Source organism: Macrobrachium rosenbergii, chromosome 42 (genome assembly GCF_040412425.1).
Source record: "Macrobrachium rosenbergii isolate ZJJX-2024 chromosome 42, ASM4041242v1, whole genome shotgun sequence".
In the NCBI taxonomy this organism is placed as follows: Eukaryota; Metazoa; Arthropoda; class Malacostraca; order Decapoda; family Palaemonidae; genus Macrobrachium; species Macrobrachium rosenbergii.
In genome coordinates, this window is record NC_089782.1 from 33,947,880 (window position 1) to 33,971,580 (window position 23,701).

General features: G+C 38.6%; 3 protein-coding genes and 1 long non-coding RNA gene across 5 annotated transcripts in view; 3 read left to right on the forward strand and 1 right to left on the reverse strand.

Annotated features, from left to right (window-relative positions):
* The window catches only part of LOC136828219 (serine protease 44-like), a 3,869-nt gene extending 676 nt beyond the window's left edge, over positions 1–3,193 (forward strand). Inside the window, exons 2-6 of the mRNA XM_067086062.1 lie at positions 1–149; positions 462–582; positions 1,071–1,206; positions 2,254–2,399; positions 2,788–3,193. The exon at positions 1–149 is cut by the window's left edge and continues 29 nt beyond it. Coding sequence (XP_066942163.1) covers positions 31–149; positions 462–582; positions 1,071–1,206; positions 2,254–2,399; positions 2,788–2,955 — 690 coding nt within the window. The 5' untranslated portion in view covers positions 1–30 and the 3' untranslated portion in view covers positions 2,956–3,193. The remainder of the gene's footprint in view (positions 150–461; positions 583–1,070; positions 1,207–2,253; positions 2,400–2,787) is intronic.
* Positions 1–23,701, reverse strand: part of LOC136828222 (uncharacterized) — a 44,343-nt gene that overhangs the window by 20,368 nt on the left and 274 nt on the right. The window contains exon 2 of the long non-coding RNA XR_010849962.1: positions 13,706–13,827. This is a non-coding gene — a long non-coding RNA (uncharacterized lncRNA). The remainder of the gene's footprint in view (positions 1–13,705; positions 13,828–23,701) is intronic.
* On the forward strand, positions 8,970–13,699 carry LOC136827587 (uncharacterized). Its single transcript, XM_067085064.1, has 5 exons — positions 8,970–9,024; positions 9,628–9,723; positions 10,377–10,435; positions 11,398–11,533; positions 12,194–13,699. The coding sequence occupies exons 1-5, from the start codon at positions 8,970–8,972 to the stop codon at positions 12,319–12,321; spliced, it is 474 nt and encodes a 157-aa protein (XP_066941165.1). The 3' UTR covers positions 12,322–13,699.
* LOC136828220 (U-scoloptoxin(19)-Tl1a-like) lies at positions 15,255–21,742 on the forward strand. Of its 2 annotated transcripts, none has more exons than XM_067086063.1 (5): positions 15,255–15,381; positions 17,594–17,690; positions 18,246–18,286; positions 19,775–19,910; positions 20,418–21,742. In XM_067086063.1, exons 2-5 carry the CDS (start codon positions 17,636–17,638, stop codon positions 20,534–20,536), a joined length of 351 nt encoding a protein of 116 aa, XP_066942164.1. In that variant the 5' UTR covers positions 15,255–15,381; positions 17,594–17,635; the 3' UTR covers positions 20,537–21,742. The 2 variants fall into 2 exon arrangements, with proteins under 2 accessions (XP_066942164.1, XP_066942166.1); XM_067086065.1 differs by having other exon boundaries at positions 15,351–15,898.

Genomic DNA, 23,701 nt, shown 5'->3' on the forward strand with positions numbered 1-23,701 from the left:
CCGCGGATTGTCGGAGGATCAGTGGCATCTATGCGCGAGTATCCGTGGCTGGTCTTCCTGCTCATGCGCGCTAAGGACGAAGCGTTCACCTGCGGAGGTTCGCTCATTACGAAAGATTACGTCCTGACGGCGGCTCACTGCGTCTACGGGTAAGAAAGCAATGAGTAAGTGTATTAAAGACGTGTTTGATAATTTGGTAATGCGGTAAATAAGAGAGGAAATTAGAATGATGCTTTTTGACAGAAGGGAAGTCAAAGCAGGTGGCGTCCCGCAGGGTTGGTCGGTGCACCTCACGCGGTTTGCACTTCAGGCATTACTTGAGGTACTTTGCGGCGTCCCTTCGGCTCCTAGCTGTAACCCCCTTCACACACATACGTACATACATACACGAGGGGAGAGAGACAGAGACAGAGGCAGAGAGAGAGAGAGAGAGAGAGAAGCTAACCACTGTTATATTTCAGGCACATCGAATCCCTTCACGTCTACCCATCTGCCCACAAATACCCAGACCTGAAGAGTAACGACGAGTACAGGATTGAATCCGCTCAAATTATTGTCCACGAGAACTACGAAGATGTCGGGGTAAGATTAAGAATCAAATAAAGCAAAAGAAAGACAATAGAGCAAATAATCTTAAGAAACGATTGTGTCTTCGTGTGTTTTATACAGCGATGGAGATGGTGGCTGTTGCTTTAGACTAAACCGGCCCAGTAGGCCTACTAGTGCTGGCGGTCAGTAAGTGTTGTAAGGTGTATAGGGAAACAAAGGGCCTGGTGTGGACGTCTGAACTCATCTTGCTCAGCTTTCACCATGTCTTTGACTCTAATAATAATAATAATAATAATAATAATAATAATAATAATAATAATAACTAGTACTACTGATTAATCATCAAAGTGAGTAAACCTCTAATTATTTTCGTCTCGTGTTCCAGAAACAAAACAACATCGCTTTGGTGCTAGATGGAGGAACAAGTTTCCTTCAAATAATAATAATAATAATAATAACTAGTACTATTGTTAAATTATCTTCTGGTTGATCAAATCTCTAATCATAATCTCGTGTTTCAGAAAAAAAACGACATCGCTTTGGTGAAGCTGAAAGAGCCAGTGTCCTTCGGGAGAAACCTGTCCTCGGTATGTCTGGCGAACGACGACGATACGGACACTTTAGCAGTCGTGGCAGGATGGGGGAGACTCAATCACGGTGAGAATTTAAATTTTTCGTCTCAAAAATTCTTAAGGAACCTGAATTCTTCGCTTGGGATTAGAGCATTTCTGGGCGGTGTTGATATTACCTAGAATAAACTTACAGAGTTAAGTAAAGTGCTTCTTTTCTTAACTAGGGAATCAAAATAAAGTAAGCCTTGTCAAGAATTTAACATCTGAAATGTTCTTGTCCGGTGAATCTCGGCAACCAATTCGTGGAAGCCCTATCGCTTATTCCGTAGGCCTAGTAATGTCACGCATTCTACGTCCTGGAAATTCACGAGGACAATGGTGTTTAGGGAAGTTTTTCCATTATTTATAATAATGCACTGATGCATTGTCAATATACATATCAATATACAGCGCCCAGTTATCACGTCAACTGATAGTTACTATCATTAGAGGTAATATATATATATATATATATATATATATATATATATATATATATCTATATATATATATATATATATATATATATATATATATATATATATATATATATATATATATATATATATATATACTGTAAGTCGGTGGTGTGATTGCTTACCTCGTCCACATTACCTATAATTGAAACTTAAGAGCGTTACTGAAAAAATTTCATTATTTACACACATTATTAATGATCTGAAAGTTTATCAGATACTCTTGTAGTATGATACTGCAATAGTTATTTTATTTCTTCACATTCCTCTTAGTTATTAGTGGGGGTTGATATGACTTTGAGTGGCTGTAATGTTGGATAGTTGGTGCTACCTTTTCGACAGAAAATGGCCGCGTCTCTGACAGAGAATAACCTTGACTTGGGAGGGAAACTTGCCTAAAAACATTTCCCAGTCCTTTTGAATCTGTTTCCCCTTCATGCACAGGCCCTTTCTTCCTTCAGAGATTGATGGTTCCTTGTGTCCCAGGTAACCAAGAGGTAGCATTTCAGCCCAGCACATATCCCTGTACTCTAGACCTTGTCCCTGTAGACCCAGTGTGATATAGGCCTACAGCACTCTACACAGCTACTTAAAACCCTGTTCCTTCCATGTTCCAGATGACCCAGAAGCCATTCCATTGCAGCTCATGGAAGTAGCACTGCAAATCAGCGACCAAGAAGACTGCAGGAGGATTTACGAAGGGATGGCAGAAATCACGGAAGGCATGATCTGCACTTTCACGCCTGGGAAGGACGCTTGCATAGTGAGTGGCACTGATGACGGTGTGTCTTTGAAACTTTGCTTGATACTGCAATAATAATAATTTTGCTTGTATTTCAATAGATTATTTGCAGTTAATCTATTTATTCGTTAATTTGTTTACTTATATTTTTTTTCTAATAACTGGTCTCTCCTTTCTGTATTTCCTATTACTTTGTGGGACTTTCAAATGAATACCTTATTCTTTGGAAACTTTCATTTCAAGTCAATGAACCCTGTGGGCTTGCTCCCCGTATTTGGTTCTGCATCAAGATATCCCAGAAAATGACCTTTATTTTTTCAGGGTGATGTTGGACGACCTCCACTGGTCAGCATTGACCCTAACACTGGGGTGTATACGATTATACTCACGAATGACTTGCATCTTTCAGGGTGACAGCGGGGGCCCTCTGTTGATTGAGGCTAGTCCTAACACTTGGGTTCAAGTGGGAGTGGTGAGCTTTGGGGCAGGCTGTGCTGGAGATGCCCCTGGGGTCTATACCCGGGTGTCCAAGTATGTCGACTGGATTAAGACGCATGTTCAGAAACCCAACTGCTGATTAGCTCGCTGGTAACCATGGCAACGATCTAGACGCTCTCCAGTAAAATGACTGGGAAGTTACCTGGACTGATATGAATTTGGACATGGAATTTTCCCTTATTATCTTGTGAAAACTTTTTAATTTTTGGAATTTTAAAGTCATTGGTAGAAAATGCTCTTAGACCTATAAAGTCAGAGGCTAATGTTATGATCATTCTTAGTGGAACAATGATTTCAGAATTAAAAGATGAGCATTCTGACTGTCCTTCTCTGATACCTGAGCTTGAGAACCTATTGTAATTCATCATTCATGTTTCTCTCTACTGAATGAGGCTGAAATCGTCATCCTTTACAGAGTAAATCTAGAGCGTCTGGTTAGGGTCTGTAGCCAGCAAGATTGGATAAACATATACGTTCTTGAAAATAATGAAGAAAACAAGAGTCTACAGCTAAAAAGACTTGTCATAAGAACGTTAAAAACGAATCTTGTCAACTGATATTATTCTTATTAAACATTATCATTCAGTAGATGAACCCTATTCATATGGAACAAACCCCCCAAGGGGTCCACTTGAAATTCAAGCCTCCAAAGAAAATTATGGTGTTCATTAGAAAGAAGCAACAGAAGGTAATGGGAAATACAAAAAGGGGAGATCAGTTATTAGAAAAAAAGATAAATTAATAAACAGATAAACAAAAATGTAAGTAGAATATTAAAATCTTAATATGAACAACAAAGATATCATGGACTGGTACATCTCAACATTCGTGAAAAGAAACCAGATAAAAAAAAAATGGGGAAAGATGAACAAAGAGCATTAAAGGGAAAGAAAAAGAAGAACAAAGGGCATGAAAGAGAAAGAAAGAATAGGTGGAGGGATGAAAACAAACCCGAGGTAGGCCGATACTGGAAACTCTTCCTCCTCCCCCTCCTCCCCCTCCTCCTCCCCCTCCCCCACCGATGGGTTCCACAATGCCTACGCCTTTGTGCTTCGCTTTTGTTCTTGTGCGACCGCCCAAGTTTATTTATTCTCTCCAGAAGAAAGTGAAGCTGTTTTGTTAGCTAAACCCCCTCCTCCCCTCTCTCTCCCCCACCCACATACACCAACACACACACTCCCACACATACAACATCCACCTCCAGCCTTTTCCGTTGTCGGTTTCCTAGACCTAGACCCATACGTCTGATGGCGATCGTTGTTTTGTGACGCCAGAAAATTCACGATCAATCATTCATTCGCCATTCCTGCCGCCCCCAAAACGTCCTTATCCTCCCCCCTCCAACCCTGGCAGTTTCCGTTGTCGGTTTCCGAGACCTAGACCCATACGTCTGATGGCGATCGCTGTTTTGTGACGCCAGACAATTCAAAATCAATCATTCATTCGATCTCTCGTCGTCTGTCGAGAGACACAGCTACTTGTTCTTGATTGAAAGGGAAACCGGGAATTGAAAAAGTTAACATCAAAGGTTACTGAGACTTAGACCATTTATATAGAACTGTTTGGAATTAGGGAAAGATAGATGTTTTAAAAGGTGTCATAAGCAGAGAACAATTATGGTTAAAATTATCGATTTATTTGAATAAAGTTTGTGGCGGAAACGTTAGACTCATGTTAACTCAGTTAAAGTATTACATGCCTTACATAAAATTATGAATATGTTATGGAAATGTTTGCCTGTCAGAAACTTGCTATGTTCTTTTAACTATAAATTGAGAGCTTTTATCTTTCAGGGGTAGGTTTGCAGGGACTCAAAGAGGCTACTCATTTGCCGCCGAAACCTAAACCCCGAGAGTTCATGAGTCCTCTCTCTCTCTCTCTCTCTCTCTCTCTCTCTCTCTCTCTCTCTCTCTCAGTGCGCGCGTGTGTCTTTCTGTTCGTATTTCTACTCTCTCTCTCTCTCTCTCTCTCAGTGTGCTTGTATGTCTCTCTCTCTCTCTCTCTCTCTCTCTCTGTATCTTTATGTCTGTATTTCTGCTTCGGTGTATGTGTGTGTATGTGCGCGCGCGCGCGTGTCTTTTTGTTTCTTTGTACTTCTGCTTCTCTCTCTCTCTCTCTCTCTCTCTCATCAAGAACTACAATTAATGCTATGTGGATAGTAACTAATGTTATATCCACGTACCTCAAGGCAATGGGGTTACACAACAGTCAATCACATCAGTTGTCTTATTAAGGGCAACTAATATCTGTACCCATTATGTAACGGAAGGTAGAACTATGTTTTATTTTTCCTTTTGTATTTTTTTCGTGTTTGGACGAGATAAAGACATTAGGTTGCCCGCAATACATCTGTCACTACTTGTTCATTTCTTACTAATCATTTGAGAAACGAAAGGAAAGGGAATATCCTATAGAACCGTTCGTATCCTGGTCTTGGTACCTGTAGTAACGTAGATAACTTACAATCAATCAATAACGTCAAAAAGGACAGTTCCCTTGAGCGTATTACAAATTCACCTCTGCTCAGAACAGTACGTGAAAGCTTGGTGTTATTGGTTTACACCGCGATTGATTTTACTCTTTTTAACCTCACAAAAAAGAATAGTTGTCTGTCGTAGGAATATTATGTTATGTATAATATTTATCGAGAGTTTGCTAGGAGTCTTATCTTGGCTACAATTATAAGGTGGGACTGTATGTTTAGTGCAATTGTAGAATCTTCTGATGTCCACATATTTAAGCGTGGAGCAAATTCATCCCAGCTCCGGGCTGATGACGTGTCCTGAATTCCAGGTGTATCGGTTTTATTTTCTATTCCCTCACATTTATCCATTTATTTATCACCTTTCCTTATAATTTATCTCTCTCTCTCTCTCTCTCTCTCTCTCTCTCTCTCTCTCTCTCTCTGTAGGCTGATTTACCTTTGGGGCCTTATTAGGCTTATATCATCAATCTGTTGACAGTCCACGGAGGGTTTTAGGCCGAAGATTTGAAGAAATAAAAAACTAGCAATTTATATATAAGTACCAGAGGATTTTCATATCTCTCTGATATATATAACGCATAAGCATCTCGAGGACGAATTTGCCACTATAGTTTCCTGTTCAGTGGGTCCCTTAATTAAGGGAAAGCCCTTTTTCATACGTCATGCTGTTTAGATAAGGCTTCCCTTGGCGGCGGCGGTTTGCAAGGAGAAAATTGGAATTTCCTTATCTGCTCAGCTGCCGTGCTAAGAGGCAACGTAATTATCTGTCTAAGGAAGAAGGAGAAGGAGTAGGAGGAGGAAGTGGAGGAGGAGGAGGAGGAGGAGGAGGATGAGGATGAGGGGGAGGTGGAGGAGAGGGGGTAAAAAATTTAGGAAAACGGAGAAAAAGTTAAGTATATCTTAGTTTAACCAGACCACTGAGCTGGTTAACAGCTCTCCTAGGGCTGGCCCGAAGGATTAGACTTATTTTTACGTGGCTAAGAACCTACTGGTTACCTAGCAACGGGACCTACAGCTTATTGTGGAATCCGAACCACATTATGACGAGAAATGAATTTCTATCACCAGAAATAAATTCCTCTAATTCCAAACGAAAAAAAAAAATGTACCAGATTCGAAAGGGTACATACAAAATGTGGATGTTCTCTTATGCTTTTCTGGCCGTTTGTAAAAAAAAAAAAAAAAAAAAACCTGTTTTTCAAGGCAAGGAATAACAGTTTCCCCGTAATTTATCTTGGACATTCACGCTCGCCAAAAATAAAATAAGGTACAGTATGCCCACTTGGGTGTGAAATTGAGGAAGGGAGGGAGGGTGGGAGGGGGAGGGGGGTTTGGTGAGAGAAAAACCTTGCTCGGATAATTTTGTGTAAAAGTGATGTTGAAAAAAATAAAATAAGTTTTTTTTTTATATTTTATAGAGCGTGGTGCTTATATTACTGTAAAAACTGTTCATAATCAACAAGATACAGAATTTATTTTCCTGTAGTTTACACGTAAGTCTATAGCAAGGTAGTACAAAGATAATACAAAGATTTTCGGTCCACTGGAGAATAATTTTGATTAGACTGACTCTGCAGAACCATGCATATTACAAACTAGACTCTTGAACGAAAAATTCTTAAAATAAAATAAAATTAATTGAAACTGGATTATTTAATTAAACTGATGCCCTTCCAGTATGCTCGAATCTTTTGTGGTAAAATTGAACGGAAGCCCTTCTATATCTGAGTAGGTCTAACATGGTTTATATATCTGAGAATAATTTGTTCTTTCATTTTATCTGGAAGACGGCCTGAGGACCCACCAAAAAGATCGACAGATCTAATTAGTTATGCTAAAAAGCCTGGTCATACATTAGGCTGGTAGATTTAGTTCGGTCATACTTTTCGGTTCGCTGTAAGCCGTGAAATTATTTTAGAGATTTTTGAGTATGTCAGTCAGGAGAAGTATGGAGGTTCAGAACTCCTCAAACTGCTGTTCTATTGGAAACCCTCAAAATACTTTTTTTTTGGGGAAGGGTCTGTTTGTTGAGCATAGACCCATACCAGGTTTCTCATTCCATTGAACCATATTATCCCACCTACTGACTGCATTTAAGAGAAGGCTTATGTTCCTAATGCGTCTTCTATCTATGCTACTTCTCCCACGTCTTCTCAAATGCAACTTCTTAATGATTTTTTTTCTGTCCTTAAAAGCAAGGGTCGGACGTTTTAAAAAACTAACTTTTCAAACTATTTTTTCCTGTACTTATATGAAAGTCATACATTTGAAAAAAAAAAAAAACTATTAAGCTATTTTTTCCTTGTATTTAAAGGAAAGTCACACATTTAAAAAAAAATACTTTTCAAACTAATGTTTCCTGTATGAAGCGAGACAAACATTTTCTATCTAACATAATTATAAGCTTTAGTACGTCAGAGATTATCATCAATAAACAGAAAAAAGTAACTTAATCTACAGTATTTTTTCCTGTATGAAACGAGACGAACAGTTTAAAAATAAACATATGAGCTTTAGTACGTGAGAGATTATCATCAATAAACACTGGCAATAAAATTGTCGGAACTGGGATTAGCTTTCACGGTCTCACCTTGAATTCACGGAATATCTAGCACCGAGGGGAAGAAAGTGTGTTATTTTGTGTCACTTCCTGCAGTGGTTAATGAGAAATTTTAAAATAAAATGCGACATTTTGAGCCGTGTCACTTTCGAATGTGTAAAAGTGTGTCAGGAACCCCAAATTGGGAGTGACTGGGAGAAAGAGGACAATTATTGGCCTGTTTAGTTCCGCCGCTGACTGGCGTCGCTATAAGCTGAGTTGTTGTTGTAGCATGTAGTGGCTTTCGATAAATCCGTCTCATGAGCGGATGTGACTGATACCAGAAGGTCGTTGAGCGGTGACAGACAGAAGAAGGTCGTTTTAGTCGTCTTAAAAGGCGAGTCGGCGCCCAACTTGCGCCATTGTGTGTTAGCGGACGCCTTAGGAACCAACTATCTTCACAGCAGGAACGATATTTGTCGTGAGTTCGACAGCAGGTAAGACTAGTTTCGTTGATTCAGCTTGAAAGCTTCAGGCCTATGCTATATATATAGACTGACTTTCGTTGATTCAGCTTGAAAGCTTTAGGCCTATGTTATATATATAGACTGACGTTCGTTGATTCAACTTGCAAGCTTTAGGCCTATGTTATATATATAGACTGACGTTCGTTGATTCAACTTGCAAGCTTTAGTCCTATGTTATATATATAGGCTGACGTTCGTTGATTCAACTTGCAAGCTTTAGGCCTATGCTATATATAGACCGACGTTCGTTGATTCACCTTGCCAGCTTTAGGATAGACTGACGTTCGTTGGTTCAGCTTGAAAGCTTTAGGCCTATGCTATATATATAGACTGACGTTCGTCGATTCAGCTTGCAAGCTTTAGGCCTATGCTATAAAGGGGAGTCATCGCCGAACTTGTGCCATTGTGCAAAGAGCGAGCGATATTGCCCTGAGTTCGATAGCAGGTAAGACTTATAATATTATTGCTTAAAGGAAAGAGTGTTAATTGGAATTAACTAATATTTAAGTTAGATTTAATTTTTGCTCACATACTGTATCGCCATGTCTGATTTGGGGTCCCCCTTTGTGAGTGACTCCGTTGGTTCACCTATTGAAGGCTGCGAAGGAAAACAGTAACTTCTCTCTCTCTCTCTCTCTCTCTCTCTCTCTCTCTCTCTCTCTCTCTCAGAAGTTCTGGAGTAGATTCAATGCTGCAAAGGAAAAGAGTAATCTCTCTCTCTCTCTCTCTCTCTCTCTCTCTCTCTCTCTCTCTCTCTCTCTCTCAGAAGTTCTGGATTAAATTCAAGGCCCCAGAAGAAAACAGTAACTTTCTCTCTCTCTCTCTCTCTCTCTCTCTCTCTCTCAGAAGTTCTGAAGTAAATTCAAGGCTGCAAGGGAAAACAGCAACTTCTCTCTCTCTCTCTCTCTCTCTCTCTCTCTCTCTCTCTCTCTCTCTCTCTCTCTCTCTCTCTCTCTCTCTCTATATATATATATATATATATATATATATATATATATATATATATATATATATATATATATATATTTAATTCAGTCACTGTAATCAGTGACAGTAGAATGAAGTATCACTGGATGGCCATAGCTATTAGATACACCCAGCACTAACCAGATAGATAACTAGGCATATAGGGATAGACAGAAGTAGATAGGCAGATAAGTATTAATCTCTTCTCAGGTTAAAGAAATCTCTCCTTTGCAGAAAGGTCGATTGATTCCCCGTCAGCGGAGACAGTTCGACAAAGGGACATGTCTGCCAAAATCTCCCTCCTGGTCGTCCTATCCTTGGTGCTCTTCGGTAAGTGACCCTAGGTCAAGTGGAATTCTTAAAAAAGAATCTTTTAGTTACATTGAATCGAATGTAGAATTTAGGCCCAAGGACAAGACTGGAACCTATGAGGTCATTCAGCGCTGAAATAGGAAATTGACAGTAATAGGTTTGAAAGGTGTAACAGGAGGAAAACCTCAAAGCAGTTGCACTATGAATCAATTGTTAGTCGAGGGTTGAGGAAAGTAAGATGGAAGAAAGAGAATATGAAGGGAGGTACAGTAAAAGGAATGAAAGGGGTTGCAGCTAGGGGCCGAAGGCACTACCCAGCTACGGCGCTTTTAGTTACAGATATTATTTGCAAATGTATTTTAGTTTAGTCTTCCTGAAGCAGAGGTTGGGAGGGAAGGCCTTAGATGAGTTTAAACGAAGCTAGCTTCAATTTCACGCTCCCAAGAACGGCTGATTAATGAAGTCACGATGTGGCGTCACAAAAATGAGGCTCAGGTTTCAATTTTAACGTCAAGAGACAATCCTCCACCGTCACACGCCATCGAGGTGAAATTGGTAGCTGGTGAAATTTGCTCGGTAAGATGAGGAAAATGGGTCTGTGATGATTTTTCCCACGTAATAAATTCTCTAACTAAATTAGTAATTAATCTTTCGTTTCACGTTCCACACAGGTTGCAGAGCTGCGCCGGAGAGGAACGTCACGGCTCAGGACGAAGCCGCTCTGGAAATCGTGAGTAGTAGACCGACTGAATCACCTCTGAGCCGTCAGGTTCTTTGCGGCGTCCCGTAGGCAACTAGCTGCAGCCCCTTTTATTCCTTTATACCTCCGTTCATGTTCTCTTTCTTCCATCTTACTTTCCTTAAAACCCTCTCCAGTGCAACCCCTTTCATTCCTTTTACTGTACCTCCTTTCATATTCCTTTTCTTCCCTCTAACTTTCCTCCAACCTCTCCTAACAATTGATGCATAGTGCAACTGCTTTGAGGTTTTCCTCCTGTTACACCTTTCAAACCTTTTTCTTGTCAATTTCCGTTTCAGTGCTGAATGACCTCATAGTCCCAGCGCTAGGCATAAGTTCTATTCTATTTTATCAGAGTAGTTATAGTTGAAGTGATTATCGTTTTCGGTACATAGAACGTGTCTCCTTTTTCAGCATTATTCTTTTTTTTTTTTAATATTATTTTCTTATTTATGTTTGAAGTTCACTTTTTCCTTAGCCTAAATGTAAGGCATCCTGGTATGTCAATATTTTTATTCCACTCAATCTCTCGGCAGATGTCGAAGACTTTATACTAATTAACTTATTATTTTGGGTGTCTTCCTATTCAGTGACTGCAATTTGTTGATAATTAAATACAAAAATAAGCTCCACAATTTGCATATTTTTGCTATATTTTTAAAGAAATTTGACTCTCAGCTGTTTTATATAATATCTCAAAGTTTATCCAGCCATACGCAATAAGACTGATAAAATTAATATTACACTGTCATTTTAAATGTTTGAAAATTGCTTTTTTTAATTGCATTACAGTTCCTGATTAATCAAAAGTAAGCATTATCAACCTTTGGCACTCTCCATCTGCTTACTTTCTCCTCACAACACCCCGTCCTTTTGTTGAAAGATGTATCGATATCTAAATAATGACACTAATAGCCCTTTATTTATTTTTTTTCTCCCATTCTCTTCACAAGTTCCGACCGGAAGAGCCTTGTTCCAGCGAAGGAGGAATTTGTGGTCTCGAATCTTACTGTCCTGCTCAGGATAGGTTCCCCGAAAAGGGCCTCTGTCCTATGCAACAGGAGAAGGGCGTGGAATGTTGCAGGATTGGTAGGATTCATTAATATCCTTTTTTGACGTAGGGATGGTGCTTGTTTTAATTATTTTATTTTCCTTCTATTGTAATTTATCTTTGTTGTGTCATTTCAGAAACGAGTGTTATCAGAGAGAAAATTAACATAAATATGACAGAAAGTACAAAAGTAATTTTTTGTGTCTGTTAGTATTTGAGTTCATTTTGAATATATTTGAAATGTGTTCATCCTTCATATAATTCCTTTTCCTTTTTTTGTTATCATGTCTTACGTTAATGGACTAATTTTAGAAATATCTTGAATCGAAAAATAGAAATATACCTTCATATTATAATTTATATCGCATTTCCTCTTTATTTTTTCAAAGTACATATCTATAAGTAAATGCGAGTTATCTAATCTTGATCATTTTCCAATGAAAAACTAACTGATTTTCTTCAACAACTCGACAAGTGAGTCTTAAGAAAGGAATATTAAATTTTTTCCATTTTTTAGATACCTTCTGATCTCCTTTCTGTATTGCATATTACCTTCTGTTACTTCTTTCGAATGAACACCATAATATTCTTTGGAAGCTTGATTTTCAAGTCAATGGCCCCTGCGGTGGGCTTGTTGCATATGAATAGGTTCTGAATAATAATAATAATAATATTTTTTTAATCTTCTGGTTTTACAGTTCCCCTGAATTTGCGGGACTGCAGGAGGAGGGGTGGAGAATGTCTTACACCAGAGGCCTGTGGAAGATCCATTAGAGAGCCCTCTGGTGTCTGCGCAGAGGGAGAAGTCTGCTGTGTTCTGCTCTGAGAATTTGGTCTGGAACCTCAGTGACTCATTCTTCAAAATCATTTAGGTGTTGGAATAGACTATATACATTTATTTATTCTTTAATTGCTGGTGTGTTCTGGTCTGAATCCTCGGTGAATGATTCTTCAAATTCATTTAGGCGTAATCATTTAGATAAGACACTTATTTATTCTTTAATGACTACTGTGTTCTGATCTGAAGATGTGGTCTGAAAGCTCAGCGACTGACTCTTCAAAATCATTTGCGTGTTTGGACAGATTATACACTTCTTTATTTTCTAAATCACTTGGCCAGGTACCCACTGACTTCATACCTAGAAGCATTTCAACCACTTTGGTTCAAAATGCCTCTGAGATTTCAGCCCGCATTTGGTTGGAATCTAGTAAGTCCACAAACAGTCCTCTGAAGTTTTTAGCTGAAATTCCCATAACTCCACTGTCCAGTTCTCAAAGGTGATTCTACAATGATTTCATTTATTTCTTTCCTTGAATCTTCAGATGAAAACCCTTATGGACAGAGTTAACAGACTATAAACCCAATAGGGCTCCAAAGGGAAATCAACCTGCGGGTAATGTCGCCAGTGCACCTCACGCGGTGCACTGTAGGCATTACTTAAGGTTCTTTGCAGCATCCCTTTGGCCCCTAGCTGTAACCCTTTTCATTCCTTTTACTGTACCTCCATTCATATTCTCTTTCTTCTATCTTGTTATCCATCCTCTCCTAACAATTGTTGTATAGTGCAACTGCTTTGAGGTTTTCCTCCTGTCACGCCTTTCAAACCTGTCCACTCTCAATTTCGCTTTCAGCGCTGAATAACCTCACAGGTCCCAGCGCTTGGCCTTTGGCCTAAATTCTATATTCCATTCCATTCTATTAAACCTGCAAAGAGGGACTAGGTATAGGAAAAGGTGATAAACAGAGAAACACGGGGGAATAGGAAATAAAACCGATACACCTGAAATTCAGGAGATGTCAGAAGCAGAGAGCAGGAAAGAGTTTGTTCCTTGCTTAAATATTTCGGGAATCAGAGGATTCCACAACTGCACCAGGCAAACTACGCCACATTTTAGTTGCAGCCAAGAGAAGGCGGCCTTTGAAATCCTGTTGGCTTTTCCAGCCAGATCTTTGGAATTCAGTGCCACTAGCTGCGTCACAGTGATTTATCACCTTTCTCTTCTGAATTCATGCTGAATTTACATTCTGGATCTCTGAAACGAATTTATGTTTTAGTGAGTAGGGTGACAGGGATATTCAGTGTTACTTCGGGGGATCCAGGGGGGGAAAAAGCACCCCTCGCCCCCGGCCAGGTTAGGAAATGGCACCCTTAGTTAGTGAACTGTCTAATGCCTTAACTAAAATTTAAGAATGCTTCAGCAACACTGACCTGATCTTTCGAAGCTCTGGGATGAATCCAAATTGAATTCCTCACTGATGCTCTTGACTTGAATCCAAAGCTTCACGTTTTGAAAGGCTTCAGACCATTCCTACCAACCAGAAATGATCATTCTGAAAGTAAAAGGCATACAAATACTTTACCAAATACTTTACCAAATACTTTACCAGAAACTAAAACGATCCTTTTTTTATTAGTTTTCTGTAAAAGAAAGCTATTGTGCCGGCTTTGTCTGTCCGTCCGGACTTTTTCTGTCCGCCCTCGGATCTTAAAAACTACTGAGGCTACAGGGCTGCAAATTGGTATGTTGATCATCCACCCTCCAGTCATCAAACATAAAAAATTGCAGCCCTCTAACCTCAGTAGTTTTTATTTTATTTAAGGTTAAAGTTAACCATAATCGTGCGTCTGGCAATTATATAGGATAGGCCACGACTAGGCCGTGGTTAAAGTTTAATGGGCCGCGGCTCATACAGCACTATACCTAGACCACCGAAAGATAGATCTATTTTCGGTGGCCTTGATTATACGCTGTACAGAAAACCCGATTGCGCCGAAGAAACTTCGGCGCATATTTTACTTGTCAGTTTAAATATGTATTTATATGCATGCAGACGTACTCTGACTCCTAAAAAGAACGATAGCCTGAAAAGATAATTTATCAAAACACTGGTAAGCTCAAATCAGCGCTAGACGCTCGAAGAACTGTACCCAATGTCGAGATTTGGGTTTCGCATAAATCTCTGCCGAATAACATATCAGCCGAGTCAGCAGAAAGGTCAAGGGAATTGTTGTGTATATATGAGACTGTTTCAGAGACGGAGAATGAGAGGAGGTCGCAGTTTTTCTTTTTTTTATTCTGTTTTATTTATCCTGCGCCCTCTGTTAGCTATGGAACTTATTATTTCTTTTGCACAAAGATTTACACCGTTCTGTATTTCTTGAGGACACCTAGTTTAGAGAGTTCAATAAGTTACCTTTTGCACTTAAAGTGTTGTGTTCTGTGTTGGTTATGCATAGCAGGTTTACAGAGTCCAATAACACTTATAATAAAAAAATACAACTATTTGCAATCACACACAAACAAAGTTCTGTGGTCAAGGGTTTGTTTATTGCTAAACCTCTTCATTCATCATGGCAAATTTTTGAAAAATAAATCGATTAGCGCGTCCCGTTTTTTCTTTCAATCATCCAACACGCTTGGTGAAGGGAAGGTGCTTGATAATATGCAAAGCCCTTATAGAGAAAAATCACAAAAAGTCCTATATATATATATATATATATATATATATATATATATATATATATATATATATATATATATATATATATATATATATATATGTATATGTTGGTTAAAAAACCTACTTAAAATCTGGTTACAGGCTCATGCTCATAAAAAATCTAGTCAGAAGCCACCAATACTTCGGAATCAACGCATATTTGGAACCTGAAGTCCTAGCTGGCTAGGAGAGAGAGAGAGAGAGAGAGAGAGAGAGAGAGAGAGTTATCGGTCCTCGCATGCATTACTATGTGAAGATTGCACCGTCAAGGACAGAATAACAGGTTCTGGTGGCAATTGGCAACTCGACGTCATGAACGGACTGTAATTGAGACTAGTTAAGGTCATACAAGCATTCCAGCTTAAGTCTTCTACGGGTGACCACGTAAGTCAAAACTGTGCTATTATTATTATTATTATTGAGAAGACGAACCCCATTCATATGGAACAAGCCCACCACAGGGCCCAATGACTTGGAATTCAAGCTTCCAGTGCAGAAAGGGGTCACTTTTATAAAAAAGAGTAAATTACCACATTAATAAATAGATAAAAATGTAAGTAAATTACACGGAGAGTTGTGTTAGGGTTGTAATGCATTGCACCTTAAGCTTGAACTTCTGAAGAAGTTCCAATCGCACGACATCCTCAGTAGGGAGGCCGTTCCACGGTCAACGGTGTGAGGAGGAATAAAGGACCTTTGGACCTTTGGAGAAGTTCAACAGCAAGGCGCAACATTTAATGCATATCGGTGTGCGTGTGTGCATTAGTGTCTCTGTGCAATAGTGAATAGTGATTCGTGCTGGCAAGGAGATTGGCAGTAGTGATAAAATTGATTTACAAGCCAGGAGTTCGTCGACAAATGTCTTCCTTTTCCTGAAGTGAAATAATCTCTTTATAATACAGTAAGTTTTTTATTTCAACCGTAACCAACTTAATTTTTAAACGAAATGTTTTTTTTTATGCTGTCCTCTTTCATGTACAAGTTCCAGTAAGAATGGTGATCATCAAGTGAAAAGTCACTTTGACTGCCTAACATTTTGCTCTGTAAAACAAATAAATAAAATCCTTGAATCTATTAGGCCTATGTTTATGTGTATGTGATGGTCTTATTTGCTTGCATGAGTCAAGAGGCATAAGTCTTTTTTTACGACTACTGGTCCACACCAGGCCTCGTATACGGTAAACTATTCCACACTTTAGTTGTAGCCAAGAGAAAACAGCCGTTGAATTCTCGTTGACTTTTTTTCCCGCCAAATCTTTGGGATCCAATGCCGCTCGCTGCGTCACAGTGATTTATCAGCTTTCTGATCTGAATTTTTACTGAATATATATTCTGAATCTCTAAAAGGACGTATAGGACCTGAGCTGTATAAGGCCAAATTAATCTCAGACCAACAAAGAGCGTGTGGTTGAATTCCTCTCCCAGAGAGGACTGCATATAGACTGTGTAAGTTTATCTCTTGATTTATGTGGGTCTCTCTCTCCCTTGTAAATGCAATGAAAGGCGTGATTGACTGGTTGATTTATGGTTACTAAAGGTGGCGTCGCAACAGAGACTGTCACAGTTATCGAAGTGACAAGATTATCTGCGTGATCAAGAAACCAAAGCCCGCAGCACTGAAACATGTCAGGAAGTGACTGTCTCCAGGAATTATTTTTATTCCACCACAAGTCATTTGAGAGCGCCATTGCTGAGCAGCGAGTAAAAATCATTGCACCAGAAGTCATTTTAGAACTTCGTTGCTGATCTGCCATTACTTCTCGTCCGCGCAATGCCGTGGAAGCAGCAGAAAGGAGAACTACGCAGTCCACAATAACTGTCTGCCTGTTAGCACCAGATGTCTCCAGAAATTTTATGATGGGGTTCATTGAAATTCTGTTGATTATAGTTTGTAGTCGATCCTGACGTGCACCTAGGATTTGTGTCTATGTGTGTGTGTGTGTTGTGGGAAGTAGGAGTGGCTCTACGTGGCTTTTAGACGCATGGAATTGTCCTTGAAGATAAAACGCACTGATGACTTGGTATGATCTGAGGAATATTTTCCAGTGGAATCCAGTTATCTTTGTTTAAGTATTCTGAAGCGTACCCATCTCTGTTTGTCATTGCGTATTCCCTATTTATTATCGTGTATTCTTTATGCTTCGTAGAGCCTACCATATGTGTATTCTGGAGAGAGCGATAATGATATTTACTGACAAAATCTATTCTACAGCTTGGACGCCGGTGAATTATTGGAAAACCCAGTCTCACGCGCAATCAGATTCCATAGATATGACGAGTTAGATTTTCGCTCTAATTGCATAAAATACACCTCTCTCTCTCTCTCTCTCTCTCTCTCTCTCTCTCTCTCTCACACACACAGGGTCAATCATCAAAATAATTACAGATTAAGAGGGTAAAACATACCTTGTACACAATTTCACGTAGGCGTGTTCCAAAGATGCGCTTATTCTTACCCAGTAAGAAGAAGAAGAAGAAGAAGAAGAAGAAGAAGAAGAAGAAGAAGAAGAAGAAGAAGAGAGAGAGAGAAAGAGAGAGAGAGAGAGTGAGAGAGAGAGAGAACGTAATGCCTAAATTATAATCTCTATTTTTTCAGGCTCGAAAACCCCTGTATAGGGCTTTGTGAGTGCAACACAAGATGATGACGTCTGTCAAAATCGTCCTCCTGGTCATCATCTCATTGGCTCTTTGCGGTAAGTTGTCTCAGGTTAACTTCAAATGATCTCAAAATATAGGCCTACTGTTATCGTTGGTCATCATCACCAGTATTATTCCTTTTTTTATACATAACCAAGATTATGTCAGCTTTAAATGAAGATGAAGTAATTCCTAAGGATTTAGAATATTCAATATTCATTCATTAACGGAGCTTACAGCCAAGTGTCTTAGTAACGTTCGTCTCTGCGCCAGTAACGGGCAAATGTGAAATTAGGCCTAGTCTCTTGTTGTCTTCGACAAAATTTGTAATGAAGACATGAACTCATACACTCTTTAGAATAAGTTTTTGCAGGTTTTAATTTCTCATAGATAACTTCTCATATATTATGAAAATGTTTCAAGACCAAATGTGAAATTAGGCCTAGTCTCTTTAGGCCATCATTCGAGTTTAAATAGACTCCCACTTCCTGTTTTCTTCGACGAGATTTATAGTGAAGACATTCACTCTTTAGAATAAGTTTTTGCAGGTTTTAATTTCTCATAGATAACTTCTCATATATTATGTCTTGTAATTTTAATTTTCAAAACAGAATGCAGAGCTGGGTCGGCAGACGACGGTGCTCCAGAAAGCGTAAGTAGCAGAGTCAAACATTTTTTTTTTTTTTACTTTCCGGAGCAGATAATTAATGAATATTTAAGTCGTTGTGGCAAAGTTATCAATTGCCAGTTCCCCTTCGGTGCTTATTATTCCGAGGTTGTGTGACTTTGATGTGAAACGATGTTTGTAGTTCGATATTTGTGAAAGTTAAAAAAAAAACTGTCGTGGTGTAGGGCAAGATCTAGAGAGCCTATATACTCTCTAGACCTACGTGTAGGCTACGTTCATGAACCTCACATGTTTAAAATTAATTATAGATACCGAGTTTCTCTTATCAGTTCAATAAAGATTCGTCTTATACCACATTCTTTGAATTTCTTAAATTGTAAGCTTGATGGGTTAGTTAAAGGCATTAGATTTTTCTAACGAAAGCTAGCAGCTCTGTGTTATGCAGACTTTTTAAAATACTTATTCGTGGTATTTCACCGTTCTCTTAAAGTGGTATACTCCATTCACTGTGGAGTTATTGCTTGTATTTCTTTATATTCATTTGATTTTTGTTATTAGTCTTCGGATATGGGCCTAGAATAACTGCGACAGTAGCAATATTGGCGCTAAAGTAGCAACACGATGGAGAGTGAGCGAATATTCTCGTCACCGTAGCGACCTATTTTGTCAGATTTCAGCAAAGTTGACAAAATGGGTTGCTTTTCAAATTTATTTTCTTGGTGTAACTAGGCTTCATTTTTTATTTTTTTGTGCAGCAGGGATGAGAAGTGTCTATAATATTACAGTTTTCAAAAGTTAGAAATGAGCAATTTTTGCCTGAAACTGGTGAGTTGAACTGATACTGAAAATTTGCAAAGAGATGTGACTGTATTGAATTGAATATTAAATTTAGGCCAAAGGCCAAGCACTGGGACCTATGAGGTCATTCAGCGCTGATCGGAAATTGGCAGTAAAAGGTTTGAAAGGTGTAACAGGGAGAAAACCTGAAAGCAGTTGCACTATGAATCAGTTGTTAGGAGAGGGTGGAAGGTAAGATGGATGAAAAAGAATATGGAAGGAGGTACAGCAAAAGGAATAAAAGGGGTTGCAGCTAGGGGCACTACCCGCTTTAACGGGAGAGATATAACTGTAGGCTTATCAGAATCCCTTCGGCGATTCTACAATGTTTTATCTCTCGTTCAGAATGACGCTTTTATTATGCGTCTCTCTCTCCCATAGGCATTACTTAAGGTTCTTTGCAGCGTCCCTTCGGCCCCTAGCTGCAACCCCTTTCGTTCCTTTTACTGTACCTCCTTTCATATTCTCTTTCTTCCATCTTACCACCATCTAACAACTGATTCATAGTGCAACTGCGAGGTTTTCCTCCTGTTACACCTTTCAAACCTTTACCCTCAATTTCCATTTCAGCCCTGAATGACCTCATCATATAGGTCCCAGCGTTTGGCCTTTGTCCTAAATTTTAAATTCTAATTCTAATCTAATTCTCTCTATATTTTTTTCTCTCTCTTTCAGCCTCTCCAGGAAGAACCTTGCTCCAGCGAAGGAGGAATATGTGCCCTCGAGGAGTTCTGCCCCGCCAGGTTCAGAATCTCTGAAAAGGGACTCTGTCCCACCCAGCAGCATAAAGGAGTGGAGTGCTGCGGGATTGGTATGATCCGCCTATGTGGTCTTTTAAATAATTTTTTTCTTGTTCATCCCATTTTTTTTATATATATTTTTTAAAGATGCATTAAGATATTGCGACTATTTAAAGTTATAGTTAAGTGCACTGAAGTGGACAATTGAAGATAATTATTGCAATATTCGTAAGATCAGTTTTTTTTTTTTACATTTTTGCTGAATGATTATGATTTATTTAAGTTTTTTTTTTATCTCACGTATTATTTTTTTTTATCTCACGTATTATTTTTATGTTTTCTTGTAGTAATGAGTTTGCATAGTCTATTATTGCCGCCATGTTAGGGCGTTTTAACTAAGAAGCATTACCGTAGTTAGCAAGCTTAATAATCTTAAAAGCGAGGAAACTTATAAATCAAATAGGTATCGTTGCTTTTCGTGATGAAGTTCGCAAATTAATAGAATATTTTAGTGAAATGGCAGAAGAGCTTTGCCTAAAACTCTGTATCATTTCTCTCTGTCTTTTCTGCCCCCCCAGTTCCCTCCAACTTAAGGAGCTGCGAAGACAGAGGTGGCGAATGTTACGCAGCCGAAACGTGTCGAAAGATCCCCTCTGTCACTTGCCCAGCGGGAGAAGCTTGCTGTCTTCTCGAGTGAACTCGGGGCCTGATTATAAGTCTCATCGACTGCCAATTCTTCGAGATCTGTGGGGATCAACCCAGCTAACTTCGTCTCGAAACTCTCGGCGTTTAATACCTGCTGGCTTCGTCACCTGCAGAAACTCCTTGTTGGAATTGCGTTCACTGCCTCTTTGGGATATAACTGATAGAGTTGTTGTTATTATTATTATTCAGCAGATGAACCCTATTCATACGGAACAAGCCCACCACAGGGGCCGTTGACTTGATGTTCAGGCTTTCAAAGTATAAGGTGCTCGCTCGAGAGAAGCAACAGAATGCATCAGGAAACACGGAAAGGAGAGATTAGTTATCAGAAAAGAAAAGAATGAACAAATTAAAAAATATATTGGTAAAAATTAAGTAAGTGTAACTTATATCTTTTAAGTTTCAGTACATACACATATATATCCTGTAGAAATATGGAGAAATTAGTCCTATATGGTACACGTGATTTCTGTTTATTTTTTATACTTTCAGTAGTTTAATGGTTGGAGAATTTAGTTAAGATAGGCCTATATGATATAAGTGATTTCTGTTTATTTTTATACTTTCAGTAGCTTAATGGTTGGAGAATTTAGTTAAGAGTAGGCCTATATGATATATGTAATTTCTGTTTATTTTTATACTTTCAGTAGTTTAATGGTTGGAGAATTTTAGTTAAGATAGGCCTATATGGTATACGTGATTTCTGATGATTTTTATACTTTCAGTAGCTTAATGGTTGGAGAATTTAGTTAAGAGTAGGCCTGTATGATATATGTAATTTCTGTTTATTTTATTACTTTCAGTAGTTTAATGGTTGGAGAATTTAGTTAAGAGTAGGCCTATATGATATGTGATTTCTCTTAATTTTTATACTTTCAGTAGTTAATAGTTGGAAAATTTAGTTAAGAGTAGGCCTGTATGATATATGTAATTTCTGTTTATTTTTATACTTTCAATAGTTTAATGGTTGGAGAATTTAGTTAAGAGTAGGTCTATATATGTAATTTCTGTTTATTTTTATACTTTCAGTAGCTTAATGGTTGGAGAATTTAGTTAAGAGTAGGCCTATATGATATACGTGATTTCTGATTGTTTGATTTATACTTTCCAGTAGCTTCCTCGCTTGTTTAGATTTCACTGTTGTGTGCACTTAACAGCAACTTTGAGTTCAATAAACGTTTCCAAGCGATTAAAAGTGTCCTGTTCCTTGATTTATTAGCCTTAGGGTAAAACGTAACGTGAACGCTTTTGGTACAGTGCAAATCCTTCCACTGACTATTTTATATTTAATTTTAAAATGTATGTTCTTTGGTGTTTTGTATCTGCGGAGTTGCTTAAACGGACGTAATTCGAAATTTGTCAGAATCTTCTGCCGAATTCCCCTTCTCCCTCAAAGAGGCCAGACTTTGAGGGAGTCTTCAATGAATAACAAAGGCAAACGGCTATGAAACACATTACACACACGCATGATTTACAGTCTAGCAACCGCCCCCCACCCCAACCCACTCTCTACCCACGTGGGAAGTGGGGGAAAACACGTCTAATGGATGCTGATAAATAAAGAGGAAGACCTAGGCGCACCCCACCCACCCTACAAAGATGGCAAGGTAACGTGCGCAGTCAAAAACTTTTAACAAGTCACGAAAGTTGCTGGTGATACGGCTCAGCTACCCTTAAATGAAATTGTTACTGATATCCACTCCAGACTGAATTCTTTCATCTCTGTAGCAGTGAGAGGAAATTGATTGGGAAGAAGCCTTGGCCACGATAACAGTGGATGAAAAAGAGGGGAAATCGTAAAAAAACGATAATTTGACCATTTGAACATGTAGCACAGCACCAATTGTACGATGAGTCAAGAATTTGTACAATAATTCAGTGCAGATATAGGTTAAATTGAAAATTTTTGAGGATAATATTGATGGAATTACGATGCTTTTGATGTACAATATTTAGGGCAGCTCCACTTGTCATAGTTTTAGACACAGTTCGGTGTCATCATGGATTCTAAGCGTGATTTTGCTATTATGCGCTGCGATACGAGTGTTTATCACGCTTCTTTGGTTAAAACAAAGATTCTATCTCCTTCTTTAGTGCTTTTGTATCGCAACGTCGTAGGGTACTTTACCTACAGTACAATCTACAGTTATTTTGTTCATATTTTAGGGAAATGCATCTGCAATTGGTTCTAACTTGATCGGTTGAATGCAATGTCTGAATACGATCGTTATATTTCAAATAATGACTTGGTTGTCCCAGTGAAAGTTTATTTAAAAGCCTAAATTTGTCCCTCTACTTTATATACTACTTTTGTTAATAATACAAGTGAGTTGAGACTATGAAAAAAAGGTGTTCGTAAGTCCAGAGGTAAACAATACGCCCGCCGAAGTCAACGGTGTGAAATGGGTTTCGGATGCACACCATTTCACCCAGAGCGTTTTTATTCACTTTCCATAATTTTAATGCCATTGGAAACTCATCTCAATAAATATTAGACCAAAAATGTAATTAGCAACATTTCCTAAAGGCTGGTTTCTTCGTTAAACTTGGAATTGATGGAAATTACTCGAGACCCTGGGTAGGGAATTTCAACGGAACAGCCACCGTCGGTTTTTGTGAGCCTTTTCCAGTTTAGTTCATTTTATGCTTTTCCTTTTTCCACTTATTCAGTTCTTCACCTAAATAATAACATTTATATATTTTTCTGAGAGATACCAATGAGATAATATCTCTTTTACGGTCCGCCAATAACACCACCATAAGGGGATAGAATCGAACAAGGTAGCCTGAGTCTAACATGTTTCCCAAACTGAAAACCTTTGACCCAACCAAGTCATTTAAAGAAAATCTCGTTCCTATGGTATATTATATATGTAGTCTTAATCACATATCTGTTTGTTATTATGTAGTCCTAATCACGTATTTTACTTTCAATGAAATTTGTATTTCCGTCTGTTCATTGTTCCCAATCTTTAGCTAAAGGCAGTAGGTTTTTCTCGTAGTTGCTGGTACCTCATGAGGTAAACCTGTCAGTAATGACAGATTGACTGTCAGTATTATTAATAGGGAGCCTCATATTAACATAATTTGCCCATGACCGTGAAATACGCCACATTGTAAAAGAATACAGGTGTACCCTTTAAAGCACACGAGCCCT

Coding starts and splice junctions, on each gene's coding strand:
- LOC136827587 (XM_067085064.1), top strand. CDS start 8,970: ATGTCTGATTTGGGGTCCCCCTTTGTGAGTGACTCCGTTGGTTCACCT. Junction 9,025..9,627: donor CGTTGGTTCACCTATTGAAG/GCTGCGAAGGAA, acceptor TCTCCTTTGCAG/AAAGGTCGATTGATTCCCCG. Junction 9,724..10,376: donor CCTATCCTTGGTGCTCTTCG/GTAAGTGACCCT, acceptor CGTTCCACACAG/GTTGCAGAGCTGCGCCGGAG.
- LOC136828220 (XM_067086063.1), top strand. CDS start 17,636: ATGATGACGTCTGTCAAAATCGTCCTCCTGGTCATCATCTCATTGGCT. Junction 18,287..19,774: donor ACGACGGTGCTCCAGAAAGC/GTAAGTAGCAGA, acceptor TCTCTCTTTCAG/CCTCTCCAGGAAGAACCTTG. Junction 19,911..20,417: donor AGTGGAGTGCTGCGGGATTG/GTATGATCCGCC, acceptor CTGCCCCCCCAG/TTCCCTCCAACTTAAGGAGC.